General features: G+C 36.4%; 1 protein-coding gene across 1 annotated transcript in view; it reads left to right on the top strand.

Annotated features, from left to right (window-relative positions):
• The window catches only part of LOC109848670 (7-methylguanosine phosphate-specific 5'-nucleotidase A), an 18,977-nt gene that overhangs the window by 3,357 nt on the left and 977 nt on the right, over positions 1 to 14,643 (top strand). Inside the window, exons 3-6 of the mRNA XM_020418293.1 lie at positions 9,041 to 9,164; positions 11,355 to 11,411; positions 11,529 to 11,625; positions 11,988 to 12,195. Coding sequence (XP_020273882.1) covers positions 9,041 to 9,164; positions 11,355 to 11,411; positions 11,529 to 11,625; positions 11,988 to 12,195 — 486 coding nt within the window. The remainder of the gene's footprint in view (positions 1 to 9,040; positions 9,165 to 11,354; positions 11,412 to 11,528; positions 11,626 to 11,987; positions 12,196 to 14,643) is intronic.

Below are 14,643 nucleotides of genomic sequence, written 5' to 3'. Positions count from 1 at the left end.
CACACACACACACACACACACACACATATATATATATATATATATATATATATAATATGGACAAATTTTTAAAACCAACCTTTTTTGAGATTTATTTTTAAAAATCGACCTATTTAAGATTTATTTAGCATTTTCGACCTAGTTTCAGTTAGTTGGCTGAAACTGGGTTGAAGATGGGAAATAAATTGCTAAAACTTAAAGGGATTTATAATCACGTGAAGTTTAGTCCTTAATTAAACTTCACGGGATTCTAAACACCGTAAAGTTTAGAATTAGGCTAAACTCCACGAGATTTTAAATCCCGAAGAGTTTATAAAAATGACATGATTGCAATTGTGGCTAAGTGGTTAGCTCAAAGAAAGCTAAATTTTAATCATTCAACAGGTCTTGAGTTCGAATCTTATCCGAACATATTTTTTCTTAAATAGTAAAAAAAATTTACAATGCCAAGATTCGAACCCTGTGCTTTCAACCTAATCCTTATAAGCTACTGCTATAACCACTGAACCCACTACATATAACTACTAATTTTATGTAGTTTGTTTCATATAAACTTCACGGGATTTAGAATCCCATGAAGTTCAATAACAATACACTGCCTGAGCCAAGCTTTTTTGTTAAGCGCTAATTAATTAAGGACACAACTTCACGTGATTCTAAATCTCATGAAGTTTTCGTAACTTATTTAGCGTTTTCAACCCAGTTTCAACCAACTGGCTGAAACGAGGTCGAAAATGCTAAATAAAAGATAAATAAGTAAATTTTTAAAAATAAAGTTTCAAAAAGGTTGGTTTTAAAAATTTGTCATATATATATATATATATATATATATAGCAATATATATATATATAAGAGATAGAGAGAGATGAGTATGTTTGGTACTAAGCATAAAATTGGTGCTTGGTAGTGACATGACCACTTCTCATCCACACATTTAAAGTTGTCCATTTAAAAATGATCCCTACTTGATTGCTCTCTCCTCAAATGAGTGGATGAGAACCGATCGCATCACTGCCAAACATCTATTTTGTATTTTGATTGTAGACAGAAGTAATCAGAGAGGATCTATTACCCTCACCTCATAGGTTTATTTATAACATGAGAGACTAAACACATTGCATAACAATAATATAACTCTCAACAATATATAAGAGGTATTAGTCCACAATCGATGTGAGACTTAACACATTGCATAACAACGATATAACTCTAAGCACTCCCCTTCAAGCTGAGCATATATGTTATACATGCTTAGCTTATCACAAATAAAATTTACTTGTGTTCTTTCAAAAGGTTTTGTAAGTATATCTGCAAGCTGATGCTCTGAAGGTATGTGCTTCGCTCTAATGAATCCTTTTCCATCTTATGAATCAAATTGGCAATCGATTTCTATATATTTTGTCATCTCATGGACTACGTGGTTCTCAGCTATGAGAATGAAGTCCCTATTGTCTCTATACAAGCTCATAGAACACTAGAAAACCAATTTTCATCAACACATCTCCAATCCATATTAGCTCACAAGTAAGATCCGTCATAGTTTGATATTCAGACTCCGCTGTAGAACGAGAGACTATACTTGGCTTCTTTCTCTTCTAGGAAACTAGATTTTGTCTAAGAAATATAAAATATCCTGTGGTTAACTGTCTGTTTGTTGGAGATCCTGTTCAATCTGCATCGAGAATCCTACAATTCTCGTATGTCTATTGTCCGAGTAAAGAACTCCCTTGCTTAGAGTTTTCTTAAGATATTTAAGAATCCTCTTTATAGCCTCATGTAGGGTATGCCGGGTGCTGAGAGAAACTGACTAATTACACGGACAGGAAACGCGATATCTGGTCTGGTAGCTGTCAGGTAGTTCAGCTTTCTTCTAATCTTCTGTATTTCTTAGCATCTTCCAATAGCTCCCCCTAATTTGGTAGTAGCTTGATCTTGTCATCCATGGGTGAGGCTATGCCTTTGTATTCTAACATCCCACTAATAATATGTCAAGCACATATTTTTTAGGATAAGAGAATCCCCTTTCTCGATCTAGCCACATCTATACCTAGAAAATACTTCAAGGATTCAAGATCCTTCGTCTGAAACTACTCCTGTAGATATTTCTTCAAGCTACTGATGCCATGTACATCATCTCTAGTTATCACAATATCGTCAACATATACAACTAGAAGAATTTGTTTCCCACCATGAAATCTCTAGAAAACTGAGTGGCCTTTCGTACCTCAATGTTTGATCTACTGTTGCAAAATGTCTGAATCAAACTCTCGAAGTTTGCTTCAAGCCATAGAGAAATTTCTTTAACTTGCAGATCTTCTCATATTCCACCTAAGCAACAAACCTAGTAGTTGCTCAGTATAAACCTCCTCATCGAGAATGCAACTAAGGAATGCATTTTTAATGTCCAGTTGATATAGTAGCCAGTGATAGCGAGCGACAAGCGAAATAAGAATGCAGACAAGTGTTATTTTTGCTACAGGAGAGAAGACATCAATATAATTCAGCCCATATATATGTGAATATCCCTTCACAACTAGTTGAACTTTGAGGCGAGCTGTGAGTTATCTAGATTCCCCTTGACTGTATAAACCCACTTGCAATCAACAACTTTCTTCTTGGATGACAGTGGAAGAAGATCCCAAGTCTCATTCTGCTCTAAAGCTGTCATCTCCTCTTGCATTGTCGCTATCCAATCTGGGATAGATAGGGCTTCTAGCACATTCTTGGGAGCCGAGTGAGAGTCCAGAGAAAATACGGAAGAATGATATGACAGAGATAATGAAGAGTAAGGGACAAAGTGTGCATTGAGATAACTAAAACAAGATCTCTTACTCTTTTGAAGGGCAATGAGAAGATCATTAATAGTCGTAGCACTCAACTGTATGACAACATTTTGACTAACTTGTAAGTCAGGCCCTAGATTAGAGGTGGACTCTAGCACATGTTTCGGAGTAGTACGTTATGTATAAACTAGAACTGGCTCCGCAAACTTAGAAGGTGGATAAGTTTTTATAACATGTTTGGAAGAAGCATTGACAACTGACTCTCAAACAATAAGAAAGTAATAATCATCTTGAGCATGAGTGGGTGTATAAAAAGCAGCATCCTTTAGTTTGTTTTCAAAGAAGGTAATAACGCTGAATGATGCAACAATCTAAATAAGGGCAATAACATTTGTACTCTTTTTGAGTTCTAAAATACCCAATAAAGATTCCCCGAATAGATTACGAATCCAGTTTCATCCTTTGAGGACTATGGTTGTGAATAAAACATATAGAATTGAAGATTTTGGAGGGTAAAGGAAAATGCTACTTATCGTGGCATAAAAACTTTAAAAACAGAGAGTACTTCGGAATGAGTTTTCAATAGATAGATCCATATCATGCGAGAAAAATCATCCATAAAACTAACAAAATATCTAAATTCAAGTTTTTTCCAAAACAGAACAAGGATGCCATACATCTTAATGCACCAAATCAAACGGATTACAAACTCTTTTATTGACAAGACTAGGGTAAGACACTCGTTAGTGTTCCCTAGTTTACAGGACTCACAATCTACTGACTTACTATGACTTAGATTTAAGACTATTGTTTTGAGAACAAATGAGGGGGATTACCAATTCGATAATGGTGATTAGAGGCTGATATAGAGATGATACATGCAATCTGGTCTAAAGTAAAGTTCGGTTCATACCGGTACGAAGGATACGAATACAGGTGAAAAATTGATTTTTAATTTCATTGTAAAATATTTCAAAAACAGATGAAACCTCAGATCTATCTTTTAAAAGATAAAGTCAAGTCATGCGAGAGAAGTCATCAACAAAGATAATAAAATATTTATAACCTCTCATGAAAGATATACGATAAGGACCCCAAACGTCAGAATGGACTAACTCAAACGTAAAACTGCTACGTTTATCAACACAACTCTGATAAGTAGCATGATGGTGCTTACCCAGTTCACAAGGCTCACAACCTAAAGAAGAGACAGAAGACTCGATAGAAATGACTGACCGACGTTTCGATAACGATGGATGACCAAGACGTTGATGTCATAGTAAAGAATGATGAGACTTTTCTGCAACAAGACCAGTAGTGGGTGTATTGTCATCCAAATAGTACATGCCTTATCTCTCATATCTTGAACCAATCTTCATCCCAGTTGCTAGGTCCTGAAAACACAATGAGAAGAAAAAAAATATGACTTTACAGTTGTGTTTTGTGAACTGATTGATGGACAGTAAACTAACAGGAAACTTGGGAAGATATAAAACATCAGTAAGAGTCAGTGATGAAATATCATGGACTACTCCATCATCAAAAACTGGAGAGTATGTCCCATTAGCGATTCGAACAGATGAAAACTTATCAGAAAGATTTAAGGAAACAAAGCGGTCCTTTATACCTGTCATATGAGAAGAGGTGCCAGAAACTAATACCCATGGTCTGTGAGGAAAGATAATGTAAGCATCCATACCTGAAGAGGATGCATGAGTAGCAGGATAACTGTCCTAAGAGAGATCGAGTTGACGCAATCGGTCAAACTCAGCCTGAGAAATTTGAACTATGGAAGAAGCGAAAGTAGTAGTAGTGGGAGAAACAGCAGAAATAATATTAGCTATCTGGGTCCATGCAGGACGACCAAACTTTTTCCAGCACTTCTCAGATATATGATTAGCTCTTCCACAATGGTGGCATTGACGCAAATTCCTATCTGAGTTGATTTGTCTTCCACCAAAAGAGTCTCGTCCTCCCCCTATGTCGCGGTCACGTCCACGACCACGACCTCGACCTCTGTCACATCCGGAGAACATAACAGACTGGTCAAGAGATGGAGTAGACAGTGAGGTAGCAGTATCTCCAGTAGTTACCTATATAACTCTTGAGAAAGTAGCAGTCAAAGAAGGAATAATATCTCCTCCTAATATCTGGCCCCGCACATGAGATTGTAAAGTGGGACTCAGACCCGACAAGAACGTGGACACTGCAAGGTCCCTACGATATCCCATCAGTGTTGGTGCATTCGTAACCGTAGGCTGATGCATCTCTAACTCATTGATCAGACTTTTCAGCTCACCAAAGTACTCAGGTACAGAGCGATCGTCCTGTTGAAGAGAGAAAAGACGTTCATACAACTCGAACACACAGTCAGGATGTATTTTTCTCATTCTCGTACATAATTTTTAAATTATCCCACATCTCCTTAGCAGTGTTTGAGAATATGACACTGCTACTGATCTGGGCTTCCATACTGTTAAGGAGCCAAGTCATCACACAACAGTCAGCAGAGATCCATACGGGATACGTAAGACCTGTAGATGCAGGAGGTGGGGGTCAGAAGATGAGCCAATTTGTTCTGAGCACTAATGAAGATGCGGAATGCTTGTGCCCAAAGTAGATGGTTGGTACCATTTAACTTCACCGTAGTCCCCAATACAACTTTGGAGGTAGAGATCTCAGTAGTAGTAGGGGTAATAGTAATAGCATCAGAAAAGATGTCAGATCCTGTCATTATTACAGAGCATGATAGTACAGAAGCAGGAGGATCATAATCTCCTTGTATAAAACCCGAAGGTTTAAAACAGAAACCCGAAGGTTAGAATAGAAAACCCGAAGGTTAGTGTGTAGGAACCCGAAGGATTATAATTCATAAACACGAAGGTTAGAGATCTCATCCAAGAGATATTTTTTAATATATATATATATATATATATATATATATATATAAATAAATATATATATTAATAATAAATATATATATAAATATATATATTTATTATTATTATTATTTTTAAATCTGTAGCTCTTACACCCCCATCAAGTAAATGAACAAATCACTCCTGTTCTTACAAAGTCCAGCAACCAGGCCCAACAAAAAAGGGCCCAAACTCAAACAGAAAAGAAAAATACAAATAACGGTAGCGTAAAAAAAAAAAAAGAAAAAAAAAGCTCCGAAGGATCGACGACGACCGGCCGTGACTGAGGACACGGCGAGCAGATTCAGGAAGACGGGGGCGACGACGGAGTGAAGAGGTGAATCTGGGGTTCTGCTGGCCTTGATGCCTGAGATTTGATCTAGATCGCGGCTTAGTTTGGGCTTCGTCGGCGGCGCGACGGCTTCGTCGGGCTTCGTCACGGAGGTAATGCAGGCTTCGTCGGAGGTAGGTGCAGTTTTTTTTGTAGAGAAAACAAGGGTTAGGGTTTCTACTCTGATACCATGTTGAAAGAGAAAATTTAGAGAGTCTATCCTTTTAATCCATCCACATGGGTTTATATAGGAGTACATATGGGTAATAGGCTAATGGGTTAATGAGTCCTAACCTGATAATCTAAATACTAATTCTAACAACCCTAAAGGATAATTAACAACAGACTATTGAGTCTATTGGAGATATCGAACACCACGGTTAATAAACATCTATTTTGTAGAGCGAATCTTAGGGATACACACTATTTCAAATATTACCAGTTTTCCTATCCATCCTAAAGGGATTACTCCTTTTAGGGTGAGATTTATGACCCTACACTAACACATATTTTTCATTGTCTCTTTAGTTGTTTGTCATAAAACCATTAATTTTATAATCACTTGATGCATGAGTAACTATAGCACAATATGCCAAATTTTTTGTTTATATATCATCCAAAACATATAAATCGAATGAATGAAGTGGATCAAGTAAATTGATTGTATAATACATATTTTTGCAAGCGAGCATAACCAAGCTAGTTATGCCCTAGAAACAAATAACGCTCCCCCCTACACATGCACACATATATAAGACCAATTTTGTGTTTGGTAGTGACATAGATGCTTTTTGTCCATGCATTTAAAGGTGCCTATTTAAAAATGATTCCCACTTAATTACCCTCCCATTAAATGAGTGGATCAAAAGTAGCCACATCACTTGCTTGGTACTAAGCATACCTATATTCATCTCTCTTTATATATGACGACACATACATACATGCATGCATGCATACATGGAGACACATATGTACATACATGAAGACACATGCATAACATACTTCATTCCTCATTAACTTTTAATTATACCATTGTATTTATTAAATGACATCCAATTAAACCCTCCAGTTTTACCATCACATAAGCTCCTCCTTTACTATTATTAAATTATTATAGCGTAGCACACTAGCATCAGCTTAAATTCAGTCAAACAAGGTATGTTTTCCGTTTTAGGATTCCAAATAGAATCCAAACCAAACAATGGAAGCACACAAAATGAAAGTGGTGATGTGGATTACCACTTTCCATAATGTGTCATAAATACTCATCTCTCACAATTGTAACCGAACAGCCATGTGTGTGCGCATGCGCGCATGCGTGCGTGCATTTGTGTGTACACAGAGAAACAGGAGCTGGTGTGTTCCATCGTAGTGTTGTCTAGTGTGTCACTAACATGACATGTATTGAAGCCACATGTATGATCTGGACTATGTTAATAATCTAGATTGTAGTAGTCTAGATGTGTGCCATACCAATGACACACCTTCCAATACCATGGAAGGGCACACTGGTCACTGTTTGCTCATATAGACAGGCACGTATGCGAAAACGCTGGCACGTGCATGCACAGATTGTGACTTGCTCATAGTAGGTGCATCAAGTACGCATTGCACACCATTTTTTTTGACATACCATAACAATTTGATGGAAGATTCAACATGATACAACCCAATCAGCTTACAATTACAATGCCCCAAAGCTGCTGGTTTTGAAAAAAGAAAATTCTAATTAAAAAAAAATATGTGAAAGACCACGTGGATCAAATATGTGAAAGACCACATGGATCAAGTTGGATATCGTTATTTAGCAGTGGTTGTTTATTCATATAAAGAGCCAATGTGACACCAATGACAATTTACTTGCAGTGACAGTCCATACTAATTAAATATCTTTCATCCTTATTGAATTTTCATGGTAATGGAGTCAAATTTGAACTCGTACTTGTTGGTCGAGTGTGTCTAAGATGATCCAAAGGGTAAAAGTTTCTTCATAATTTATAAGCATTGAAATCCTCATGAGTAATCAGGATGGAAACTGTCAGGCAAGTCGAGTACAGAGCATGCCCTTAGTGTTTACTATGTCAAAGCTCATCTTTCTGCTTACCTAGCTTGTGTTGCATGTAATCAATCAACAAGCTACTGACGTGTTTGGGACCTCGGTTCAACTAGTCGAAAAGTGTTGAAAGTGAAATTCCAAATATAAATGGTAGTAATATATTTGTACCTCAGGAAGCTGAAACCTCAGTTGAGCTAGTCAATAAGTGTTGAGACTTGAGAATGACAAAAATAAATGGCAGAAACATATTTGTACCTCAGTAAGCCTAAGGGTGTGTTTGCCAAACCATTAAAAATCAGGTTATGATTGATCCTGGCCAGGTTTATCCTAATGGATTATGAACGAATCAGGGGGATGGACCATGACATTTAAGGGCCTAAATTTTGGCTTAAAAAAACAGGGCCAACTTTACTCCAGTTTTTGCCAAACACAAAACAAACATTAACTAGGCTATAGTCTTTCTTTGTTGATCATGTATGTTCATGGTTGCTGTTTAACTGGATGTAGTTAGCCTACTGATTAATAGTAAATCTCATGTCATTTCTGAGAAACATACATGTAAAATTTCTAGTCCGAATGTAAATTACTGCTTTATGCAAGAGTCCAAAGTTCAAGGGATCCTAAAGTATCTATTCTATAAAACCTAAGCTACTTTCTCTTAAAGTCTCTCTAGCCATTATGCCAAAATGCCAAAGTTGTGGTGAAGATGAGGGTTATATTTTTTCTAACATGCCCCTACAGTGTGAGCCCTTTTTTTGGCGGAAACCTGGACTCATGGAGCTGTGTCAATTTTTAGAAAATCCGTTTTAAATTCATAGTCGGTGGAATTTGAACCTGGGTTGCTCTGATACCATCTTAAGTCCCCTCTCACCATTACACTGAAACCTCGAAGTTATGGTGAATATTGACGGTTATATTTTTTTTTATTCTAACACTTTCTACACAATTACAGGTGGGAGAAGACACATGGTCTTCTCATTGAGGGAGGTCTGACCTTTGATGCTATTAAGAAATCCGTGGCAGATGCTACAATTTCTTTTAGAGATGGTTTGGTTGAGCTATTCGAATATTTGGAGGTAATTGTTATGGCCATTATTCTATGGAATCACTAATCCAGTACATGCAAAACATATTAGCTTATAAAATGATTGTTATAACATGACAGAGTCACTCCATGAGTGATAAATCAATGAAATGAAAAACCTTGAGACTTAAGAGCTAGATCCTGAGGAATGCCATGTGATGGATGTTTCCATTGACTGAATTAGCTTAAGCATCTCTTCTTGACTATATACTAAATGTTAGAAAGGGGAAAAAAGTTATCCTGTATGGATTTGTTGTGTATTTTTTCAAAATACTTCATAGACGTACAATTAGTGATGAGAACAAGAATTGGAAATCTTTCATATTAGCTTAGTTTTAATTTTTGAAATTTGAATTTTAAATTTTGAATTGTTGTTTAATTTAGTAGTTATTCAGTTTTGGCAAGAGAGTGATTTGAGGGATCTGATTGATTTGAGAGATTTTAAATTTTGTAATTGCTCTATAAAAACATGATTGTAATCAGAATCAATAAATTGATGAATGAAATTGATTTGCTAAATTATGGTGTGAAACCCTAGCTTATTGATTTCTGGTTATCAGCCGTCACCTCTCTTCTTCACAACAGAAAACAAAGAAAAATAAAAAAAATCACACTGTTCATCTCCCTCCTTCTTCTCAAATCACAGACCCATCAACATTCCCCTGCTCCCCTACAAACCCATCCGCCCCTCTGACCTCCTCCACCGCCTAACACTCATCCCCGCTGGTATTAGTCGAGTCAGATTCGATCCATTTGATTCCTGATTCTGCAATTGATGGTGTATGGCTGATCCCGACGCTGAAGACGGACTCGTGCTAGATCCAGAGACCGGCATAGTAGATTTACAACTTTCCCCGTGGTTTGATTATCAGTCATTCGAGAGCGTGCCCGAGTACGTTGAGCGTGTGACTCATCAGATCGTTGACAGCGTAGAGAGTAGCTTGGGCATCAGTTCGTGGCATCGGCGTTTCCATCCAGATACACCGCTCCATCCGAATTACGTCGCTCTCGGAGGAGAACTTCCTCCCCTCATTTTTGGCGTGTACGAACCACCACCAGAGGAGCCTCCCGTCGAACCAGTTCAACCCGATGAAGGTTTAACTTTATTTCGCCCAAATATTTTCGGAACTGCTATTGCTTGCATGTTGCTATCAATATTATTATCGATCGTATTTGTGCTGTATTCAGCTTGATTAAGTGAGCGAGCGAATCTGTTGCTAAGTACTTTTACTTATCTAAATATTACAATTTGAACTGTATTGAGAGAACGAATTATTACATTTATTTTCTGGATCATTTACAAAAGATTTGAACTTAGTACATTGCAACTTTTGTTTAAAACCCATCGAAAGCTACACTTTCTTCTTGAGCTTCCTGCCTAGATCGATCGCTGATTTGGCGAAGCATTGTTGTCATTAATCTTCATACCTGCATCACATTGTTTCGCATCAATTAGGTTTAATACTTTAATCTATCTAATAGTTACCCCCCATGGATTTGGCGTGTTTGCTTTTGGATACTTTAGAGACATACAGTTGGGTTTCAATAGTTAATCGATCTTACTTTTATCTTATCATGCTTTTACTTTTTACAAAAAAAATAAAAAAATGATTACAATTATGATTGTTAAGGTGATAATGCTTTAAGAAGCATGTAACTATTTTTTGATCCTTGCTTAGATTTTAAATTTTTTTCCTGATGCATTGTTCATTGGTTTGACTATCTTGGAAAATGTAATTCTTGCAAGTAAATTAAAACTGTGGAATCTATTGGATTCATGAACATTAGATTGTGTTTGATGAGATAATTCTGTTGATATATCAAACAGAGAGATTAATGCTTGAGATTTCTTCACATGAATTGTTGATTTTGTGACTATGAGGCTATTAATTTTTTCCCCTCTCAAGCCATGCTGCTTATTTTTAAACATGAATCACTTTTTTCCATCTTATAAAGTGGGAATGTCGTATGTTTTCTTACACTTGTTTTGGTATTTTAGAATTATATGTAGCCTATGCTCATTCCTTGGATGCAAAAATCTTCCATGAGGAGAGACATCACTATTTCTTATCATGGTTGAAAAGTGTCACACTGCATGAGCTAAGCTCATCTTATAGTAGGCCTTGAACCTATTGTGACATATATTTTTGCAGGATTTAATCTATATTTTCTTTTAATGCAGGAGAAGGATGTGCCCGTACTAATATTTTCTGCAGGACTCGCAGATATTATAGAAGAGGTATAATCAAAGAACATATGTTAATTCATGATCAAACTAGGTTCTATTTTTTTTTTTCTTTTCCCCCTGATATTTGGGATGATGACGTCTTTAAGTTTCTTCTTGTCCATTAATCAGGTCTTCAGGCAGAAACTTCATAGATCTTTTAAAAACGTCAAGGTTGTATCTAACAGAATGGTATTCGATAATAATGGTCGTCTTATATCCTTTAAAGGTGATTTTTGAGTTTCATATGTTGTCTGCTAATATCTTATATTGTTTCATTTAGTAGAACATATCTTTCATGTGGGGTTCGGATGGTTTAACTTAAGCCATTAAATATTCGATGCTTGAAATTGAAAATGCTTGAACCTTTTCATTTCAATTTTGATTAGCTTGCCTTTAAACTTAATAGTTATTCATTATTTTCCTTGCCGTCCAGGGCAGCTAGTTGCTCCTATATTGTAACATATGTGGTATTCACATCCATAGATACTTGGAGCAACTGACACCCTTAACATCTTTTCACTGTGTCATAATAAAACATGCCTATCATTCAGTAACTTGCTTCATCATCTTGGTTTTTACTGCTTACAGGGAAGACAATTCATGTCTTGAACAAAAATGAGCATGCCCTTGATATGGCCGCTCCAGTTCATGACAAATTAGGCGATCCAAATGGATCTGTAGATGACTACACCATGGTGAAGAATAGGACAAATGTGTTACTCCTTGGTGATCATATTGGAGATCTTGGCATGTCTGATGGTCTGAATTATGATAATCGGATTTCCGTTGGTTTCCTGTGAGTTGATAATCATTTTTGGTCTATTTTAATATTCATGCTCACATTAGTTTGGTTATGTTTTATCTTTATGAGATTTATGTATCATTTTTTCATGATTATTTTGTGTAGCCTTTTGAAACTTCAAAACATTAACTACGCAAAATACTGTATCAGTGAAATTTCATTTTTCAATCAGTGGAATTGTACTCCCCTCCATTTTCACTGGAAGAAAAAAAAGTTTAAGCTACTATACTTTCAGAGATAAAGACCTTAAAACTTCTTAATAGAGAAGGGAAGACAATAGCAGAAGCAACAATACTACTCCCTTGCTAGTATATATACTCAACTTTTTGAAAATTTATGTTGAGATGTGGCCATATCTATGAAAAACTTCATGGATAATGTTTATATAATAATATACAATGTATATGTGTCTCATATACACACTTGAAAGTTAAGGTCCATCATGCTGAAAGTTTGCCCAAAAAAGATGTGAATCATTGGAGGAAGTTCTCCTGGAGGAATTCTTCAGCTGCTTGAAATGGAATAAAGGATACACCAGGGTAAAGGGGTGGATATCAAATTTGTTGAATAAATCTGAATTAAATTTCCATATGCTTTGTTCTTCTGAGTAGAAAATGATTGCAGGCGCTGTCTTTATCAGAGGAAAGTAAATGTGAGGATATGAATATTTCTAGATCCTTGAGAATATGTCATATGCAGACCTTTGTGCATAGGACGTACCTGGCTTCGATGCTGGAGAGGGCATCATCATTCCTCTCCTTAAACTTCTAAGCTAACTAAATTATACAAACCCCAAAGTACATGTTTTAAGACTAAGATAAAACCTCTGTTACGTGATTACTATACTAAATTATGTTTTGCCAGTTAGGAACTTAATGACACATCTCTGTTTAGCTCTTATGATTATGTTAGCACTAGTAGTCTATTTGGAACTTTGGTTTGGCTCAAGTATAGAGTATGTATTATGGAGTGTTGTTCCTCCAACAAAAATCTGTTATCTTTTCCATTCTGGACTCTGCATCTAGGAGAATTTTAAGGACGTTTCCTTGATTGCATGAAATTAGAGTACATGACTAATTAGGAAGGTTTTTGGTCTTCCATTAATCTTCTAGGATCAATGACAAGGCAAACGCCATGTTCTGTTTAGTTTCTTGGTTTCATCAAATATTGAAGGTTGATGTCAGGTTGATGACCTATTCAAAGAACTGTACCCAGTTTGACATTTTCAAATAGAAATATGCTACGTGTATCGTTCTTCTATGCTATAAAAGATTTTATTTTGCATCAGTTGTATGATGACAAAGTTCCATATACGGACTAGTAAAATATTAGTAATAGAATCTCAGGGTTAAATATAGTAAAGCTAAAGTCGAGTTCTTGAATTTGAAGGCTTCATAATTGGTATATCAATAGTCAGTTTCTCTTCTGTCAATCTTATATATTAACATGACGATAATTGCAAATTTAGTATGCTGTGTCCATCTTTTTTATCACGATTTCAGGTGATGTAGCGAAGCGTAAGGGAAATAACAATGCTTGTTCTCGTATGAGCAAAACAGCACAGACCCTAGAAAGCCCTAGGAAAAGAAACAACTTTCTGAAATATAATAACCAAGCTTAAGAATTGTCATAGAATTCGGCCCCCTTAAATAGGGTGTGAAACAAAAGTAATAAACTAGACTCCCTAAAGTAAGGAGACTTCCTTTATGATCCAGAAATTAAAAGATACCAAAACTCTTAAACGTGCAGTCTGAGCCTGAAGATGAAATCCTTTGACGCTCAAAAGTTAACTGGAACTACAAAGACGCTCAAAAGTTAACTGGAACTCTTAAACGTGCTTTTCGAAAATATGTATTGCAAAAAGGATTCTACTGAGTGCATCAAAAGATACAATCCTCCAAAGTTGCATGTTGAAATCTGTCCCAAAATTACCCTTTCCGCTTCAAGCGCCCCACATCCACAAGATCCAATTTCTCAAAAAAAGTATCGACTATTGCCTCTATGTCATCAGGTTAACTGTATGCATCAATATTCCGCCACCTTCTTGTATTGTGGCAGAATTCTCCTACATAATCTGTTTCCTCAACTCCATATATTTCCCTATCCAATTCTTTTGGTCATCTTTACACTGTTCATCCTTCATCCTAGTTCATTCGCATCTCGACTGTGTTTCATGGAAGCTAGACGCTTAAATCAATTGTTTGGTTTTTTTCTAGATAAACTTAGGATTAGTTTGGATGCAGTAATAGAAAAAAATAGTTCCCCCCCCCCTGCTTTCCCATGTATGGAAGTTCTAGAGTTGTAAAAATCATAACATTGATTTGCTTAGTCTGAAAGGTTATATAGTCAAAACAGGAAAAAGGGCTATGTGCACAATGTAGGAGACTTCCACATCCTGTTTTCTGTCCAAACGAGTATATTCCCCCCCGCCCCAACCCCCCC

The sequence above is a fragment of the Asparagus officinalis genome, chromosome 7, assembly GCF_001876935.1.
Source record: "Asparagus officinalis chromosome 7, Aspof.V1, whole genome shotgun sequence".
NCBI classification, from domain to species: Eukaryota; Viridiplantae; Streptophyta; class Magnoliopsida; order Asparagales; family Asparagaceae; genus Asparagus; species Asparagus officinalis.
Note: the sequence above shows the minus strand (reverse complement) of the source record. Positions and strands in the feature narration are given on the sequence as shown.